The 20,947-nt window shown below is 45.8% G+C and overlaps 2 protein-coding genes across 3 annotated transcripts in view; one reads left to right on the top strand and one right to left on the bottom strand.

Annotated features, from left to right (window-relative positions):
- The window catches only part of TMEM216 (transmembrane protein 216), a 28,069-nt gene extending 26,393 nt beyond the window's left edge, over positions 1-1,676 (top strand). Inside the window, exon 6 of the mRNA XM_063944387.1 lies at positions 1,385-1,676. Within this exon, the coding sequence (XP_063800457.1) occupies positions 1,385-1,400 (16 nt within the window). The 3' untranslated portion in view covers positions 1,401-1,676. The remainder of the gene's footprint in view (positions 1-1,384) is intronic.
- On the bottom strand, positions 1,645-19,900 carry LOC134968855 (uncharacterized). Of its 2 annotated transcripts, XM_063944385.1 has the most exons (9): positions 19,740-19,899; positions 10,642-10,673; positions 10,488-10,562; positions 10,274-10,365; positions 10,057-10,170; positions 9,483-9,541; positions 3,377-3,435; positions 2,455-2,510; positions 1,645-1,943 (listed from the first exon to the last, which is right to left on the bottom strand). In XM_063944385.1, exons 1-9 carry the CDS (start codon positions 19,831-19,833, stop codon positions 1,919-1,921), a joined length of 606 nt encoding a protein of 201 aa, XP_063800455.1. In that variant the 5' UTR covers positions 19,834-19,899; the 3' UTR covers positions 1,645-1,918. The 2 variants fall into 2 exon arrangements, with proteins under 2 accessions (XP_063800455.1, XP_063800456.1); XM_063944386.1 differs by lacking the exon at positions 3,377-3,435 and having other exon boundaries at positions 9,487-9,541; positions 19,740-19,900.
- Positions 19,901-20,947: the final 1,047 nt, after the last annotated feature.

Below are 20,947 nucleotides of genomic sequence, written 5' to 3' on the forward strand. Positions count from 1 at the left end.
TTACCCATACCTCCCAACTGTCCCGATTTTCTCGGGACAGTCCCATTTTTCTGGGACTGTCCCGCTGTCCCACCCGCAGGCCACAGTGTCCCGCGGTGGGGGGGGGGGGGCAGTTGGGAGTCTCCTGCACTCGCTGCTCTGCTTAGCGCACAGCGTCTATTAACTAGAGGCAGAGGGAGAGGGGGCATGCCAGCGGTTCACAGAGCACTGGGCATGCCCCCATAGTGACGAAAACCGGGGGCGTGGCTCGCGATTGCGGGCACTCCCGCGAAGCCATGCCCCCTTTTCCCGGCGGCCGCGGCTATGCCACGCCGATGTCCCTCCTTGACGCCCACCAAAGTTGGGAGGTATGCCTTACCATCAAATAAATAGCCCAACAAATACATTATTACCGTCCACTCACCATTTATTAAATAACCCCACCCTTACCGTAACATTAATTACCAGTCTATACACCCATGTCCATTAAGATCCCCTCCCTGTCCACCTAGCAGGTGTGAGGTTTCTGCTTATTACAAGTTTGTATCGCATCGCGTGTCCAGCCAGAGAAAAAGCACTTAACAAACCATTCCTCATATTGCTACATAGGTATTGATTTATACAGGGCAATGCAGCTAGCGGCACACCACTTATTATGACACATCGATATAGCAGAATTTCTGTACACCGCTGTAGGGTGGGTGGAAAAATATACTGTGTTGGTGAAAACTGTCAGAGCGCTAGTACCACGTGAACATCGCTGCTAATTGAATACCCCTATAGCAGAGTTTCCCAAATTCTGCCATTACAGGTCAGATTTTAAGGATATTGGGGCATATGTATTAGCCTGGAGAAGGCATAAGGAAGTGATAAACCAGTGATAAGTGCAGGGTGATAAACGCACAGCCAATCAGCTCCAAAATGTAAATGAACAGTTAGGAGCTGATTGGCTGGTGAGTTATCACCTTGCACTGATCACTGGTTTATCACTTCCTTATGCCGTCTCTAAGCTTAATACATCTGCCCCAATTCATCCTTGAGTACAGGTGATGAAATTTGATATAGAAATCTGGACTCGAGCATGGATAGCCTTAAAACATGGACTGTAATGCCAGAGTTTGGGAAACTCTACCATAGAGTGTTACCAGTGTCTAGAGTACTAGTCGCCTGGATCTGATTGGATGCAAAAGAGTGAGACTATAGTTTCATGAATATTCTAATTCTTCTGTATTATTGGTGAATTTTCATAGTCAACTGTTCTATAGCAAGTACTGTTCCATCTATGCTGAAATTGAGGCACAACGCATGGGTGGGGGCAGAGAGGCAATCAGATTTTGCGGTCAACACCAGTCCTATAATATAAAATATATTGTGAACATTTGTACTTTTTTGTTCCTTTCTGTAGAGACCCAAGTTACTGAGTACGACCAGGCCCATACCAGGATGACTCTTACTTCCTGAATGTTCCATCTCTGTTTGCTGTGCAAATCGCAGGAGCCCCGGGCTCCTATCCAGGCTACTATTCAGTGCTGTAAAGTGGCTCCCTACTGCTGGAAAATAACTTGATTGAATCACTGAATAGCAGCCTCAAGCCACGTGTGTTTGAGTGGGGTTGCGTGTGCGTGTGCGTGTGCATGTGTGTGTGTGAATATTCTTTTCTGTGACTTAGCAGAAATAAAAATAATTTTTTCATTTTATTTTGTGAGTGTCATTATTCATTATATTGGACACGTCACTGGTTTCTGTACACTCAGCCAATAACAAGACAAATCTTGGTTAAGGATTTAACAGTTTAAATTCCAGCTTCATGTACTTGCTGCGTTGCAAAGGCAGAGATTCTTTAAGTTGTCTTAATGTTCACAGGTGAATGGCGGCTTCCTGAGTTGTTCTGGAGTTTATCACTTTCAGTGGCTCATTCCAGTTTTATCCACGTCACATTTTATGTGTCTGCAAAACCGAATGAACTAGCGAAAAAAGACACAAGTGTTGGTCCCCGGGTCATCAGCGTAATTACCTTCAGATACTTAGCAGAATTTCACACTAGTCCTGGAGGGTGGTTCAAGGACTAAAGCATGTCATAGCACAGTAGTTGAATATTGAACTAAATAAAACCAAAAGTAAACAGAACACTTTTCTAATTATACCGAAACACCATACTTGTATATAACATGTATAATACTGTACAAACTGAATACTATTTAAAGTACAAATACAGACCTCTAACACTGGAAACACAGCAGCTAGCGTATGGAAGCTCGGAGAAAGCGACATGTGGCTCTCCAGCTGCAGGGGAACTACAATTCCCAGCAGGTGGCTGTTATAGGTTGCCTAAGTCTGACTTACAGTATACCAAAAAGTAAAATAAGAAGGATGCCCAAATACTTTTCAGGGCTAGTGTGGACAGGTAGCACTGATGTTGGTCTGAGCTGTAGAGTTTTACATTATTAATATCTGGGTAGGAAATGAGTCATCTACCTTGTAGTGTCCCAGTCTTTATGAGTTTCATGAGATGGTTCATTTGGATTTACCCGCTGTGTAAAAACAACAAAGTGTAATTAAACCCTCTGTGTCAGAATATACAACTTTTATGCATTAAAGATGCCTGATTGTAATTGTTGGTGGTATATAATATCTTATATACACTGTAGCCTTTGGATTCCGAGGCTAAGTACTGTATTAGACCTATAAAGGCCAAGGGGTCTAATGAGCGGATTGTCAAAGCTGCCAATCATTGATCTCATATCACTGATATAAAACTTTAGTTATAAAACAGCAATAGAAATAACCGTAGAGCTACTTACCGTTCATTTCTATTGACGTTTTAAACTGATGATCAACGACTTTGACAACACGCTCCTTAGAAAATCCACCGCCTGGCCAAGAGCTTCTATACAAGTCATTTTTTTATCCTTTCTGTATAACAATGGGGAGCGCATTGTTCCATATAATACATATGTTTTCATTTGCAGTAAACCAAACAGCAAATACATGCATATTCATAAGGCTGCCTTCACTGTTACTTAATGCTCTATTATACTTTAATGTTTAACAAATCTGCTAATGTTTAGTCCAATAATGGGAATCAGTCGTTAATACATAGTACTATATTGTCTTTAAAATTACAAAAAAACATTTCACCATTTTACTGTGTGGTAGAAATGCACTCTCTCAGATACTAGGATGCTTGCTGAGTCTGCCTATTCCCTCTCATTTGCATAAATTGCCACAGGCTTTATGGAGGGACCATCTGCAAAAATGATTGAGGCAGCAGATAGGAAAAAAAAAGTCAATGAGTAAGTATTTATATTGCAAAACTTTGATATACTGTTTAATAATAAATTAATGGTGTCTGGTCTTATTACGAGCAAGGTGACAAGGGGCTAACATATCTGCTCACCATTAGCCTAACAAAGAGCTTCTCCCAGTTCCTGTATTGTTGGGACTGAGCATCCCGCTGTACCTGAGGAGAGAAATATATGTTATGGTAAGAACTTACCGTTGATAACGGTATTTCTCCTAAGTCCACAGGTTCCACAGGATAACAATGGGATATGATGGAGCAACAGCGGATTGGCACCAATCGATCAAAGCTTTCTGGCCTCCCAGGATGCAACGGGCCCATCCATATATCCCCGCCCACTGGCTCAGGCAAATCAGTTGTATTCCAAAGCACAAGGCAGGAGCATCATGTAGAACCCTACTCAGACGATAAGAACACAGATGCACACCCTTCCGTACAAGAAGGAAGAGGTTAGTGAGTAGAAGAATCCTCAAATCAGGTGCGGCAGGGTGGGATTCCTGTGGAACCTATGGACTAAGGAGAAATACCATTATCGACGGTAAGTTCTTACCATAACTTATATTCCTCCGGCAGGGTCCATAGGTTATCCATAGGATAACAATGGGATTTCCCAAAGCAATTAAGTGGTGGGGACGCTCCTGATTGGACAGGAGAACCTTATGCCTGAAATCAGCGTCATGAGAGGCAAAAGTATCCAAGGCATAATATCTAAAGAATGTGTTAATGGAAGACTATGTGGCTGCCTTACATATCTGTTCTGCTGAAGCACCATGTTGTGCTGCCCATGAAGGACCTACCTTAAGAGTAGAGTGAGCAGAGACATTAGCCGGAACAGGGAGATCAGCTTGAGAATATGCTTCTGAAATCGTCATTCGAAGCCATCTTGCCAGTGTCTGTTTAGTAGCAGGCCATCCTATCTTGTGAAATCCGTAGAGAATGAAGAGAGAATCTTCCTGATGGCACTGGTACGATCCACGTAGATCCTTAATGCACGCATCTCCCGCAGAAAGTCCCGATACCTGAAAAGCTGGGACTACAATTTCTTCATTAAGGTGGAATTTACACACCACCGTAGGAAGATACCCAGACCTAATTCTGAGAACTGCTTTATCTGGATAAAAAATCAGAAATGGGGAACGACATGACAGCGCTCCTAAATTTGATACTCTTCTAGCTGATGCCATAGTCAGTAGAAAGAGCACTTTAGCTGTCAACCATTTAAGATCCACTCTATTAAGTGGTTCAAATGGGGCAACTTGAAGGGCTTGCAGGACTAAATATAAGTCCCACGGTACTGTAGGCGGGACAAAAGGAGGTTGAATGCGCAGCATTCCCTGGAAAAAAGTACGCACATCCTGTAAATTGGCAATTTTCTTTTGGAACCATACAGTCAATGCCGATACTTGCACTCTCAAGAAAGCCACCTTCAAACCTTTATCCATTCCTGCCTGAAGGAATGCTAAGACCCTGGAAACTGAAAGATTTCTGGTCCACACTTCTTTTACTGCACCAATGAATATAGGCTTGCCATATTCGGTGATAAATACGAACTGAGGAAGGTTTCCTTGCTCTGAGCATTGTTTGAATTACCTGTTGTGAGAATCTTCTTGACTTCAGGATAGCGGTTTCAAGAGCCACGCTGTCAAAGACGGCCAATTCAGATGCCTGCGATAACAAGGACCCTGCGTCAGTACAGTCTGGACGTTGAGGGAGCAGAAATGGAGCATCCATCTTTGTACCAATGTCTTCTGGGCCAAGCTGGAGCTATTAGAATCACGGCACCCTTTGCTTGCTTTATTTTCCTTACCACCCTGGGTAATAGGGTGATTGAAGGAAACAGATACGCCAGATGAAAGTCCCATCTCACAGCCAAGGCGTCCACAAAGATCGCCCTGGGATCCTTTGTTCTTGACCCGTGTGCGGGCACTTTGTTGTTCAGACTGGACGCCATGAGATCTATCTCTGGCAACCCCCATTTGTCTACTAGAGTCTGAAAGACCTCTGGGTGTAGAGCCCATTCGCTTGCTTGAATGGTGTGTCGACTGAGAAAATCCGCTTTCCAGTTTAGGACTCCCGGAACGAACACTGCGGACAAGGCTGGATGATGGAGTTCTGCCCACTTTAGTATGTGACTTACCTCCTCTTTTTAATTGCTTTTTGGCTGCGAGTTCCTCCCTCATGGTTGAGGTATGCTACTGCCGTCGCATTGTCCGAGCGGCTCTGGACTGATTTTCCTTGAAGAATGTCCTTTGCCTGAATCAGTGCCATGTATATGGCCCGAAGTTCCAACAGATTTATTGACAGGCAACTTTTCCGGACACTGCTCCCCAGCCTTGAAGACTGGCATCTGTTGTCAGGAGCTCCCAATCTGATATCCAAAATATCAGATATCCAAAAGGGTCTCCCCTTGTCTAGATGGGATATTTGTAGCTACCAGGCTACTGACTTTCTTACTTTTACCGAAAGTACCACAGTCTGTTTCTTTTTATTGTCTGATATACTCCATTCCATTTGGCAAGAATCAGACACTGCAGAAGTCTTGAGTGGAATTGTGCATACTCCACCATGTGGAATGTTGACACCATCAAACCCATCACTCGCATTGCTGCATGAATGGATACCGTTTGACTGTGTAACAAATCCTGAATCCTTGACTGTACCTTGGATATCTTGTTCCAAGGTAAAAATACTCTCTGCAGAACTGAATCCAATACAGCCCCCAAGTGAGTCCTCCGTTGTGACGGAACTAGCGATGATTTTGCCCAATTTATGAGCCACCCGTGCCTCTGCAGACATGTTATTGTCTGTTGGAGATGACACAGGAGCAATTCCTGTGACTGTACCAGGATTAAAAGATCGTCGAGGTATGGAAAAATTCTTATCCCCTGTTTGCGAAGATAAGCTGCCATAACCACCATAATCTTGGTAAATACTCTGGGGGCTGTGGCTAACACAAAAGGTAGGGCCTGGAACTGAAAATTCTGTTGGAGGATAGCGAACCGGAGATAACACCGATGGGACAGTGCTATAGGAACATGTAGGTAAGCATCCTGAATATCCAGGGATACCATATAATCTCCTGGCTCCATGCCCAAAACTATGGAACGTAACATCTCCATGTGAAACCGCGGTACCCAAATGTATTTGTTTAGCATTTTGAGATTGGGAATGGGCCAAAATGACCCATTTGGCTTCTGAACCAAAAACAGGTTGGAGAAAAAACCCTGTCCTCGTTGTGCACGGGGTACTGGAATGACTACTCCTGACTGAAGCAATTTCTGAACTGATTCTTGAAAAGCCCTGGCCTTTGTCTCTATCCGAGATGGGCTGGTGCAGAAAAACCTTTGAGGAGGATGCTTCTTGAAGGCAAAAACATAACCTAGAGATACCGCTTCCTGCACCCAGGCATCTGTTGTAGACTGCTGCCAGATCTGTGCAAACTGAAGAAGAAGTTGGCACCCAGGTGGAGGCCCGCACCATCAGGCCGATGGCTTGTCTTCTGGTTTGGAAGCCGGCCCTCTGTTAGCCCAATGCTTTTTTGACTTACCAAACTTATTGTATTGGGGCTGCTTGCGATCACTTTTTCCCTTTGCTTTTCCTTGAGACCGAAAGGGCCGGAAAATCGGTGCCTTAGGGTTGGAGTTATATGTGGAAGGAAACTTGACATTCTTGGAGTCTGCTTCTGACTCCAAAATATCTGTCAATTCTTTACCAAAAATAATATTTCCAGAAAAAGGCAAAGATTCCAAAACCTTCTTAGATTCTGAATCAGCTTTCCACGTACGTAACCAAGCTGCTCTGCGAGCAGCTATTATTGAGGATGATGCCCTATAAACAATAGTACCCATATCTAATGCTGCTTCTTCCAACAATACTGCAGCCTGTTTAATATGAGCTATATGGAATTTTTGCTCTCTAGAAGCTAATGAAAAATCCCCTCCAATGCATCAGCCCAGGCAGCCGCTGCCTTTGCCATCCAAGCTGAAGCCATGGCTGGCCTTATGACTGCTCCAGACAGAGAAAATATGTTTTTTAGAAAACCAGCCACTCTCTTATCCGTGACATCATTTAATGATGTTGACAGCAAAGGCAATATAGATTTTCGCACTAATCGAATCATATGCGTATCTACTTTAGGAGCCACCTCCCTTTTTAAAAAATCCCCACCTGGAAAAGGATAACTGAAATCCCATTTTTTATGAATTCTATATTTTTTATTGGGTGTAGCCCAAGCCTCTTCCATGATTTCCGTCAGCTGATCTGACCCTGGAAACTCAGTCTTAACTGTTTTGGGACATTTAAACACAGGTGCCTATGTTTTTAACACAGGCTCTGCTGATTCTTCTAAGGATAGAATGGCTTTCATTGCTCTAATTAACTCCGCTATATCCACTGAGCTGAGACCTTCTACCTCCTCTTCGTATGCCGAAGTAGAGTAAATTGAGCTTTCATCTTCCGATGAATCCTCATGTGTAGCCTGTGAAGGTGAAAATTTACTTACCACCGGTTTATCAGCTTGTTTCATTTGAGAAGCTACTGGGAAAATGATATACCGTAGGTAGGGAGCTGCATGTATGGGTTAATAGTGTACCCCATTCCAGGTACAGAAGCTGTAGGAATTATCCGTTCAGCTATACTGGACAAGGTCTGTGCAAACATAGCCCAAAGTGGATCCATCTATACCTGACGTTGTACAGGGATCTGCCTTGTATTCTGCTGAATAGCAAAACAATTTGCACATAAACCATCCTGAACCAGATCCTGAGAGAATAATATAGTTTTGCAAGACAAACATGATATGAGTGTTGGTATTACTGTAAGTGTACCTTCGTCACCTTTGCCGCTCTTAGACATGATAAATAATCAGCACTTTTACCATGTACTACACAATTTGTGACTATAATCACTTTAAACCTTCTAAAGTGATATACAATCTGACCCTACCCATGCACCAGCATTGAGGATCAGAAAAAACAACCGACAAACATATAGTAAAGTCAGCAATCACACTAGCAGTCAGTCACATGTTATATATTAGTCATATGAGCACATCATCAACTACAAACACATTTTTAAGTATGTAGGAGAACATATTACTGATTCATGTTTAAACAGATCTAACATATTCAGACGCAATGCGAAAGAAACCACAGTAAATGTATACAGACTCATATGCAATAGGCACTTTTCTAACTATTCGTACTCAAAAGGTAGATAGAGATTTAGTGATGTATAGCCCGTACTCAGTAGAGTGGGATACAGGGAGACTCCCCTCGCTTACAGGATCGATCAATACGTTAGCAAACGCTGAGTGGATCCAGACGCTACAAGTGTACGCTGCCGCTCCATGAACCTATAGTGAACACAGACGCTCAGTGCACACAGATGCACCGGTCACGCAGCCACCTATGTTGCGACCGGGTCCCCTCGTGGTAGCGTCTGGGACGGAAGCAAGGAAACAGTTCATGGCGGGAGACTCGGCGGAAACTGGTCATGAACCGGGGGGAAGGGGCGACCAGGAGAGCGTCTGACTCCCCCTGCTGACATCAACCCTAGGGATCGCAGCCTCATGCTATTCCTGGTGCCTAAGATCCCTAAGGCCTAGCGCTGGTGTACCCGTGGTGGCAGCCGCGTCATCTACTGTTTGGTAGTCTCCTCCCAATACAGTGCGGCTGTGTCCGTATTCCATCTACTTAGCGGAACCGATGCCTTACCTTCTCCCCGTGCTCCGACCACAGCCTGGTAATGTCTGCTGGACCTGCTAGTATATCCGACACAGACACCCGCCGAAACCGCACTGTACTCGTGGGTAAGCGTCGCGACCCAGCGGAGAGTTGTTGGAGCGACTCTTTCTAAGCGTATAAGATGCTGTTTGGAAAGATCACTCAAAAAAACTAGTAAGACTATAAAAATAACATAAGAAAGCTTAGGGCTGCTAAATAAAACAGCAGCCCTCTGACCATGGTCCGGCTCTGCCACGCCAAACAAAAAACTGATTTGCCTGAGCCAGAGGGTGGAGATATATGGACAGGCCCATTGCATCCTGGGAGGCCAGAAAGCTTTGATCGGTTGGTGCCAATCCGCTGTCGCTCCTGTGGATAACCTGTGGACCCTGCCGGTGAAAAACAAGATGCTGTCTCTGAGGTCATTGCCCCCCTGTTTTGTTGTCACAGAGAAGTTTGTTCATAGTTCAAAGTCATAGGTACCTGAGCCTCCAAATGTTGCACCCGTCGGAGAGACAAAGACAGGAGCCGTTGGAGTCTGTTGGGGAATAACATGCAAAAAAAATTTGGACAAAGAAGGACATGCACACTACAACATTTATCTCGCCCTGCTTGCTTGCATCTTGCACAATATTACTTCTAAATGACAATCTGCTGTTTAGGGGGGTGGTCTTCAGTATGCCGAATGTCGGGATCCCGGCGCACAGTATACAGGCGCCGGAATCCCGACACCCGGCATACCGACAGATATTCTCCCTCGTGGGGGTCCACGACCCCCCCTGGAGGGAGAATAAATAGCGTGGCGAGCGCAGCGAGCCCGCAATGGGCTCCTTTGCGCTCGCCATGCTGTCGGTATGCCGGCAGTCAGGCTCCCGATGCCGGTATGCTGGTCGCCGGGAGCGCGGCCGCCGGCATACCATACTACACCCGTTTAGGGCTACCCTGCGCCATGGATTTTTCTCCAGAGTGCCGCTTAGGCATCCCTACCATTTCCATTTGATATCTCTAGTCACATACACCATACTAAACCTCTGCACCCCATTGTCCTATCACCTTTCATGTTCTCCTTGAAGCTGTTCCAGGATTAGACGTTTCTGTTCCCACTGAGGTCCAAACACTCGGACCATGCGTACAAGTTCAGTGCTGGGGACGTACAGATCTGTCAAGCTGAAGGACAATGGAGATATGACAGAATTGCAAGAACGAATAAAATAATAAAATATTGTGCAACACAAACACACAAGAATACCGTCTAATTGATATTAATCACCTTCTAAAAAGCCTTGACGTGGAGAGAGAGAGCTGAGCCTGCACGGAGCTTGGCACATTCTGCAGTATCATCTCATCCTTCACATCCAGAACCTAAAGATAAAAAAAAAACACAGCATGGCCTCTAACCCGCAGCGCCTGCCTCCTGGACAGTAACTTCACAGATGCCACTAATACTAACCTTCTGAACCTGTTTTTCCATGAAGTGTTCTTACCTCAGATACGCTGGTCTGCAGAAGACATAGAGCCGACAGCATTCGTTCACAGAGACCCTCAAACACTGCTGGGTCCTGATGGACAGTGGAACACCATTAGAATATGCAGTGTTTGCTGAGAGCTGTATTCTGTGTCTAGAGCAAGGCAACTTACTTCATTTACTGCTTCCGCAGGACTCGCTAGTTCTAAGAGAGAACACAAATGAAGTACAATATGGGCTGACACAAAACTGACCAAACTAATCTATTGCACATGGACCATCAACCATAACACAACCTGTCATAACAGCTATTTTTTTTTTTTTTTTTAATAGAGTATTTTTATTCAACGAAATGGAAGAATTACAGACATTTCAGTGTATACCGGGAAATCCGGGTGATGTTATATAACATTTATAGTTTACATAGCCCCGCCACACCATATACACACAGGTTTAAGCATGACCGGCAGACAGAAGGCTATCTAATAACAACCCACAAAAATAGTTTTTCTGAAGTCTGAAAGTAAATGTCAACACATTCGTAAAACATTTTCAAATTTCTCCCCAAACTAGCTCAATGAACCCCCCAACAATAAGGCCAAATATGGCCTAGTGCACCAAACAAAAGTGCCTAAAATAACAATAATTATCAAAAAATAGATAAAATAAAATAAACAATAATAAACAAAAAACATAAGTAGAATAAAACAAATCAATATCATCAAGCCTATAGTCTCGTAGTCGTGTGAGGTGAGGTACAAAATCCGCAAAATATAAATACCAATACGGGGGGAGGGGCCCAGGTCGTTTACACAAGTCCCAGACAACCAGGCCATCATTAAGGCACAATACGTCTCAAAGCTTGAGGGCAGGGGAGGAGAATATAGAATTGATCCAGAAGGACCATATTTTCCCGTATTTAGAGAGAGCATTGTTTTTCATATAAACATACCGATCTTTCAATACGGTGTCATTCACCAGGGCTTTAAATGCAGACATCGTCGGAGAATGTGGGGCCATCCATGTCCGCGCTATGCATACCTTAGCAAGGGCGCAAATGCTACGAGCATACAAGCCCTCCCACCGAGGCCCAGAGTCAGGCCCTCCCACCCCCAAAATGCAGAATCCCGGAGTCAGCATGCCTCTCGGTATCCCCGTATGTTCCAGAATCGACCCAACCCCAGCCCAAAACACCTGCAAGGACGGACACTCCCACACTAGATGCCAGAATGATCCGCCAGCAGTCCCGCAATTAGGACAAGTGGCAGCACTACCAGCCCCGAATCTGGCCAACCTGCTCGGCGTCATATACGATCTAGGTAGTATAAAGAGCTGAATTTGTTGGAACCGCAGTGATTTGGTGACCTGGCTCGAGTTCCCCAGTGCGACCCCCCACTTCTCCTCATCTATAGGGCCAAAATCATGCTCCCAATGTATCTGAAGGGTCGAGAGCGGGTCTGCATGAATTGTTGCAAGAAGGTACGAGTAGGTGAAGGAAATCACCTTGACCCGACCCAATGCACATAAAAAAAGGTCTTAATGGGGAAGGGGAGGAGCGCCGGGGGGGAATCCCCGAACTGTGATTGTAAGGCGTGCCGGAGCTGCAAATATCTGTAAAAGTAAGAGTTCGGGAGACCAAACTCCTCTTTTAGGTGCTGAAAGGATTTCAGAGCACCGTCGCTATACAGCTGGGATATGGAAGTCACCGAGTATGGGGCCCATACCCCCGCTCCCTCCAAAGACCCCATCTCACGAAGCGATGCGGAGTGCCAAAGAGGAGTATCCGGGTCCACACCATCATACCCAAACATGCCTGTCAAGGCCAGCCAAATCTTCATGGCCTGAAAAACAATAGGAGGAGACAGCCGGGAAGCGCTCCCTCCCACCAATATCTGCGCCGGGGAAAGGTCCGGGTAATAGCATCTGAGAAACGCCCAACATAAATCAGCCTCCTCTCCTCCCCTCCTCCCCGTATCCAAATGCCAATGTGAGCTAGCTGGGCCGCATAGTAGTACAATTGGAAGTGAGGCAAGGTCAAGCCCCTGTCAGCTCTTTGTCTAGTAAGGGTAGTCAACTTTATTCTAGGCCTTTTATTGGCCCATATCAGTGATGTTAATATACTGTTTCATTTCTTAAAGAAGGCCGGAAAGACGTACACAGGGGATTGCGAAAAAACATACAGTAGCTTGGGCAAAACTATCATTTTAATAAGACTAACCCTACCCGTCATTGTCAGCGGGAGTTTACACCAGGCCCTTGACTTACATACAATCATGTGTACAAGAGGGTCAAGGTTCAAGGGTATAAAGTCCGAGGGGTCATTAGTAACCTGGATCCCCAGGTATTTAAACTGGCTTGTCCAGCACAACGGCAGGGGTATCTTCGGGACCTGGGGAGGAGAACCCATGATGGGCATTATAAATGATTTGGACCAATTTATACGGAGACCTGAGAAGCTGCCAAAGGTCTCTATGACCTGCAGCACTACAGGCATATCCACGGCATATTCATGTAAAAACAGCAACAGGTCATCCGCATAAAGGGCTATTTTATCAATGCAGGGACCCGTAACAACTCCCCCAATGTCCGAGTGCGATCTAACCAGAAAAGCCAAGGGCTCGATGGCTATGGCAAATAAGGCGGGGGAAAGGGGGCATCCCTGTCTGGTGCCCCGAGTCAAGGTGAAGGAGGAGGATATATAGCCGTTGACCAAGATCCTGGCACGTGGATTTTGATAGAGTAGTTTGATCCATTGTATGAAATTAGGACCAAAGGCCATATATTTCATGACTCCCCACAGATAGGACCATTCAATGCTGTTGAAGGCCTTAGCCGCATCCAGCGAGACTACAACCGCGTCCGGGGGGAAATCATGTGGAGCCTGTAATATAGTATAGAGCCTGCGCAAATTAATGGACGTGGATTTCCCCGGCATGAAGCCAGATTGATCCCGATGTATTACAGTTTGGATAACCAGGTTGAGCCGAACCGCGAGGATTTTTGCCAGGATCTTGGCATCGGTAGGGATAAGGGAGATGGGTCTATAGGACTCCATCAACTTGGGGTCCTTGCCGGGCTTTGGCAGTACTATAATAATGGCCTCGGACATTGAGGGAGGAAGTTGATTGGAGCAAAATATATCCGTGTACATCTCAAGCAGTTTTGGGCCAAAGAACTGCACATACAGTTTGTACAGCTCGGTGGGAATACCATCACTTCCTGGAGACTTACCACCGGGACACATTCCTATCGCCGCAGTCACTTCTTCTAAAGTCAAGGGCGCATCTAGAGAATCCCTAGCCTCAGGGGGAAGCCTTGGAAGGGGTATATTGGACAAGTATAAATCTAAGTCCCCTTTGGAGCACGTCATCTGAGAGTCATAGATCTCCCTAAAGTACGAAAGGAACAGCTGTACCATGTCAGGGGTATTGCTCACTATGGAGCCGTCAGGGCCAGACATCTGCACTATCACATTCCCAGAACGGTCATAGTGCACCAAATGAGCTAATAAACTACCTGGCCTGTCTGCCTGCATATATATATTAGTTGCCCTGAACAAGAGGGAGCGTGCATTTTGGTCTGAGAGGTGAGCCAGCCAAGCCTCCTTAGCTAACAACCACCGTACCTTTAGAGCGGAGGTGCCTACCGCCAAGTATCTGGTCTCTAGATCCCTATAATCATACTCAAGCTGTCGCTCCGTCGCTCTGTACTCTAACTTGCGGGTAGCAATTTTACCAATCAGTGTACCACGCAGATATGCTTTGAATGTGTCCCAGACAATATGTACCGGGGCCGAGCCCACATTATCCGCAAAAAAGCCCTCCCACCTGGACTTTAAATCCGGGCATTCTCCTAACTGAATCAACCAGGATGGATGCAACCTCCAGTAAGACTGTCCCCTCCGGCACTCCACATCGAGAGACAACAACATGGGCGAGTGGTCAGATACCCCTCGCGCTTCATAATGAACATCCGTGACACTAGGTAGAAGCTCGGGCGAGAACAGGGCCAGGTCGATTCTGGGGAATGTGCCATGCGTACCAGAGAAGCAATGAGTACTGCCTAAGTGTAGGGTGCCGAACCCTCCAAACATCCACCCACTGCATACTATCTATAACATCCGCAAACTTAGAGTGAGAAGTTGACTGGCCACCTCCCGCCCCCGGACCTCGAGAGGACCTCCATCTATCCAGGGAGACATCCAGCACATTATTAGAATCCCCCAGACATATAACAGGAATATGGGGGGATTAAGCAATAAACGGGGCAGCTTTCTGCAGGACATCATACGAAAACGGGGGGGGGGGGGGCTGTAGACAGACAAAATGAGCAAAGCTCGGGAGTTCAGCTTAAAATTCCATAAACACAAACCTGCCATATGGATCAGTATTTATCGTGATTAATTCAAACTGTACGGTTCTCCGTATCATAACCGACACTCGCCTGGAAGAGGAGGAATGAGAGGAATGATACGCCCAGCCCACCCAAGGCCTACGGAGCGACAACAGCCTATTTCCCTCCAAATGAGTTTTGCTCAAACAGATGACGTCCGGGCCATATTTCTTAATCATTTTGAATACCAGGGACCGCTTTACTTTATTATTAATCCCCCGGACTTTCCATGCCAAAATCTTTAAAGCAGACATGTCGTACCATACATATTCTGAGACGCAGCGCCCTGTGAAAACCCAAGCAGCAGCACTGTCTGGGCTCCAATCCGCCCCTGCAGAGCGCTCCCCCGGAACTCATGACCCCTTAAATAGCACAACCTCACCTCAAATAAGAATAGGCCATCATATGAAAAACAAAAAAAACAATACAAAACAGAAATAAAAACATATCAGAGAAATAAACAGCATCCCCACAACATCCCCCCTCCCCGTATACCTCCCCGAACTGTGGCATACACATATCCCTAACAAACCACCAACCCTGGTAGTCCAAGAAAGCCTACGACAACGCTATACGCAGCAAACAGACCCAAAGGGAAAGAAAACCCTTAATACTGTATGTAACGTCCCTGCTCAACAATGTCCAGAACAACCATGACCAGCGGAAGCTCCCCGGACGTATACTTGCGAATTGTAGGCCCATGGAGAAAGGTAGCTGGGCGTCAGTCCGGAGCCAGCTGTCGGGCACCCGGAGCATATCTGTCCAGCCAGGCTGCCGCCTCCCTCGGAGAGTTGAAGAACTTAGTTTCCCCGTCCGCCACCACACGCAGCCGAGAGGGGAACAGCATTGAATAGGGGAGATTTAGGTCGCGAAGTCGTCGCTTGACAGGCAGAAACTGGGCCCGGTCTTTTTGGACATCCGCAGCAAAATCCGGAAATCCCTCCATATCCAGGAGTTTAGTTTGCAGTGTAGAGACTTGCTGTATAACCGCCGAAACAGACCGTTGAAGGGGGCCGCTGAGGTCTTCCAAATTAGAGACCCGCGTCTCGGTTTCTCCCACTCTCTCCCGGACCCGCTGAACATCCTGGCGTAATAAGGTCACACTGCACCCTCTCCATTTTGTCCGACAGGCGCTGTTCACTGGCCGCTATGGCCTCCAGGACCTGCTGAATGGAAGGAGGAGGTGGCTGCACGTCCGCGCCCGAGTCGGCCCCAGCCGGGGGAGTCGGCTGAGCAGCCGGTTGACGGGCAAACTTCTCCAATTTAGCCGCCGCCGCACTCTGGCCACCCTTCACCATGGTGGCAAGGCTCAGGCAGCACTCAGGGTCCCTATATTCAGTGTCAGAAAGCACAGCAGAGGGGAGGAGGTATAATGGCAGCAGCACTCCAGGGCATCCAATAGGAAAGTACAGCAAAGGGGGGGGGGCAGAGGGGGCCTGGGGTGATATGATAATATATAATATGTAGTGTTCAACCAGAGACAGGACAGTCCGTGCCCAGAGCAAATCCCTCAGCCCTGTAGTCCCCACGAGTGCATAGAGACACACAGGCAGGATATGTGGAGAAAGCTGCAGCAAAGATGGCCGCCGGATTTTGCAGTCTCTCCCTTCCCTGTGCAAGGAGCACGATTCCTGGCTCCAGGGGGGCAGAAGTGGCCGGGAGAATCAACCAGGGGGCACAGGTGAGGGGCGCCGCTCACCCCAGTCGCAGGGGAAGCCAAATTCCGGCGATCGCCGCGGGTCCGTCCGTGCGCGCGCGCCCGCGGCAGTGCAGTGTAAATTGAGCCTGGGGATCCTCTGGCGGCCTAGGCCCAAGAGTCGGGCGGCCGCTGGCGCAGGCTGGGAGCTCCGGCAAAGGTCCGTAGAGAATGCCCGCTGCCTCCCCACAGACAGTACACTATTCCAGGCCGGGTTTGAGCCTCAGAAGGGGCCCCAGGATGGGTTCAGGATCTATCCGTCCAGGGAGCTCCACCAACCTGCTTCCTACCCGCTCACCGCCGTGGCCACGCCCCTCCATAACAGCTATTTAATAACTCTTTTACACCAAAGTCCCGGGATTTGGAACATGGGTGCAAAAGCAAAATCTTTCACTAATGGGCAAAACCATGTGCATTGCAGGTGGGGTGCAAATGCAACATGTGTAGAGAGAGTTAGATTTGGGTGGGTTATTTTGTTGGGAGGCAATTAAGCTGCTGAGATCCCAGCGGTCAGGATACCGACGCCTAGAATCCCCATTCGGGTGGTGGTCCACGCCCGGAAACTCCCCTGATCTTGGCAAGTGGCTCAAATTATGATAACAATAGCAATGGTGTATAATACGATTACTAGAACTGCCAGCAAATCATGCAGTTTAAAGGACAGAGCAGAGCTGCTGCACATGCCCAGTGGTAGCAGCTTCCTCTACCAAGTTTGCTGAGTGTGTGAACCTGAGTCCTCAAACAGTGCACTGGACTAGAGAGTGGCTACCAGAAAGAAGAGAGAGGAGCCTTACCATGAGGTGGGAGAATGTGTGATTAGAAAGTGCAGTACTGGTTCTATTATGTTGGTGTATTTATTTATTATATGTTTCATCTCTTCCGGACCACTTATCTTATTTACTGTATATGATTTAAATATGTTTGATACAGCCTATACTATAGACAATCTATAGTGTTAATTATTAATACTGTATTCAATACAGTTTCCAGTGGATAAAAATACCATTGTTTACATTAATGTGTAGGGTTATTTCTGGGTTCTTCTACCGCTCCACCAGACTCCAGCACTTGCTCCAATGTTCCGCAGAGTGGGAGATTGTGGATTGCATTTGAAAACCCCCCTCTAGAAATCCTGCGTTTGCCACTGGTATGCCTTACTGAACCCCACTAAGTAAATAAAATAATAATAATAATAATTATTATTATTATTATTAGTATCCTGCACTGGCTAAAAAGAAACACTATAACATATCAACATTAATCGTGACAGCCCGCCCCTGACAACCAGCGTCACTTACTGGAGCATTTCTTTGATAGATGTTACAATATGCACAGTAATGGACAATAATGTCCACTGGGCTGTATTCAGAGATGTACGCAGATCACGCGTCTTTGTATGCAGCGGCTGTGATAATATATGTTAATGCGCATGAGGCGTCTTGTATAAATAGCATTATCTCATAACAGATTACTGTGTGCTCAGAATTCTGGGAATTGAAGTTCTATAGAAAGCTAACAGAAAAACCCCTTGCGCTATTTAGACTCAATTAGAGGCAACAAGGCATGAATGAACTCAAGAAGATTATAATTACAAGATAATTTTATTATCTATAAAATTGATCAAATGTTCACATTTGATCAATTTTATAGATAATAAAATTATCTTGTAATTATAATCTTCTTGAGTTCATTCATGCCTTGTTGCCTCTAATTGAGTCTAAATAGCGCAAGGGGTTTTTCTGTTTGTTTTAGTATACACCCGGTTTTTTAAAATTGGGTGGATTGTGTTGGCCATATCCACAGGCCATTTCACCTTTGTTGCTGCTGGATAGATTTTACGAGGTATAAGAGATAAGAATATTGGATTATATCCTTGATACCTGTGCGGAGTGGGTGTGATTGTGCATACAGGCACCCATTCGCAAATACATATATATATATATATACAATAGCGCCAGACATTATTAGTGGTTTTCTATAGAAAGCTGCCCTGCTAATAAGTGTGCCCGTATAAGGCCCGCAGAGCCACTTGATCCGGCCCGGCCAGGCTTACCTAGCCGGGCGCCCGCTGAGATTTTGTTACTAGTGGGTGCCTGGCTTCTTACCCTCAGTAGCAGCAGGAGGTAGGAGCTCACTGTTCATTTTTGTATGGCCCACGAAGGATTTTATAAATATCCAAATGGCCCTGGGTAGAAAAAAGGTTCCCCACCCCTGTATATCAGGACCCTACACAGGGCATGTTTCCAGGCCTCCCCACAGAATCAGAAGTGATATAATTAGCTCTATCTGTGTCAGGGAGTAAGGCATACACCAGTGCCCCTGCTAGGTGACTTGGAAACATAGGCATTTCTATAATGAGTGCAGTGTGCGCGGTGCAGAGAGGCCCACACCGCACCTATATATTATACGTACCCCTCTGGAGTCCCGCAATGGTGGCCCTGCACTGCGGACAGAAATCAATCGGAAAATGGCTGCCGCGGCCATATCCGTGTGATTTGCGCATGCGCGCTGGATATGTTCCCGGGAACAAGGCTCGGGCGCCATGTTCCCGGAGACCTGCACATGTGCAGTAGACTCTGTCATTATGCCAGAGTCTACTGCTGCCGGAGAGGAGGTGGCCCGCGACGCCCCTGCCTGGAGACCATGAACGAGTTTGAGAACCTAGTCTATGAAATTATTCAGCTAATATTGTAGTTATTTTGCACAAAGGCAACATTAAAGTTTTCAATACAATGGCGCAACGTGCAGCAGTGTTCTGTAACCCATTGCCACGCATTTGTTTCTGTCGTCACCTAAGTATCCCTTACATTTGGAAAATGAAAGAAACAAAGTAGTTGAAATGTGTTTATGGGCACATTGTACCATCTACCATTTAAATATACGTATGTATGCCCATGTATTTCCCCCCTCTTTGTACTTTGTGAGATTTATCAAACCTGGGGAGAAAATAATGTGGAGAGAGCTAAAGTACCAACCAACCAACCAACCAACCAACCAACCAACCAACTTCTGCCATTTTACAGGCTGTTCTAGAAAAACAACAGAAGCAAATTGGTTGGTACTTTATCTCTCTCCGATGTTTGATACCTCATAGCCTCTACAACAGTTTACAATGTGTGTGTGAAGGACCTGATAGCCACAACCACAACAACAGGTAATTATCATCAGCTTTGTTGCTCTCACCTGTTTGCTCTGTTTGGCTCTCAGTGTCCTCAGTGTTCTTAAGGTCTTTTTTTATGGTCTTTTGCACTTTTACTTTTTTGCCAGCACTCTTCATATCTCTGGTGCACTTGTCCCTGAGTTACTGTGCTGACAGTACTCCATCAACAAATCAGTTTCCAAGTAACAGAAAAAAATACCTGTTACTGCCACCTGCTGTTCTTCATAGGCACTGCAATGTACTCATGGAACAGACAATTGAAACAAGCAGAATTTAGTAATTTTCAGGTTCTCAAGAAACATTACTGAGGAAACCACTCAGCCTACCAGATACTCTGTAAATGGGGAGGGGCATGACTGAAGCCACCATGCACTTTACTGTGTACCGTACAAACCATTAAATAATAATTATTTTAAGCGGCCCTCCAACTGCTGTGGGACTACACTTCACAGCATGCCCTGCCATAGTTTTGCTGTCAGGGCATGCAAAAACTGTGGCAAGTCATGCTGGAATGTGTAGTTCATCAGCAGCTGAAGAGCCATTTATTGCCCACCACTAGAGGATGAAGGTGCATACATGATTGGTTGCTATGGGCAATAGCATCCTTACTGCACAGTTACATGTGCACAAGAAAGATCTATTATACGTAGAGACAGTCTGTATAATGCTTTCCACAGATGATGATGATGATTATTATTACTCATTCATCATAGTGACAACATATTACACAGTGTGTATAGATAATATCCATCGGTCCCCGATCATACACTCTAGTCAGAATCCAATTAACCTACCAGTATGGTTTCGTAGTGCTGGGCAGATAAATAAACCAGATATAAGTTATTGCTCAGCTATAGGTTATTAATACCAGGGCTCTTATTTATTGCAGCCTTGTCAAGTGCCAATTAAGGACGTTTCACTAAATATACACAGAAATCAGTGTTTCACAAATAGAAAACATTTCCCACCATATCATTACCTATAGTGACGCCACGATTCATGTTCAGGTGTTACATATTCGGTAAACTCGCCTCTTTCTGCAGTAGTGATTGATGATGTTGCACCTTGCTTATCATGTTGTTCATTTTCTATTAACTTGATTGTAAACAATTGGTGGTATTTGCTTTGCTGATGTAATTTGCTTTAATAACAAAAAAAATCGCCAGTTGGGTCAGGCAATCGGGGTTTAGATGTGAAGGACCTTTAGTTGCTATCAGTAAACACCTGCTGT

This window comes from Pseudophryne corroboree, chromosome 11 (assembly GCF_028390025.1).
Source record: "Pseudophryne corroboree isolate aPseCor3 chromosome 11, aPseCor3.hap2, whole genome shotgun sequence".
NCBI lineage: Eukaryota > Metazoa > Chordata > Amphibia > Anura > Myobatrachidae > Pseudophryne > Pseudophryne corroboree.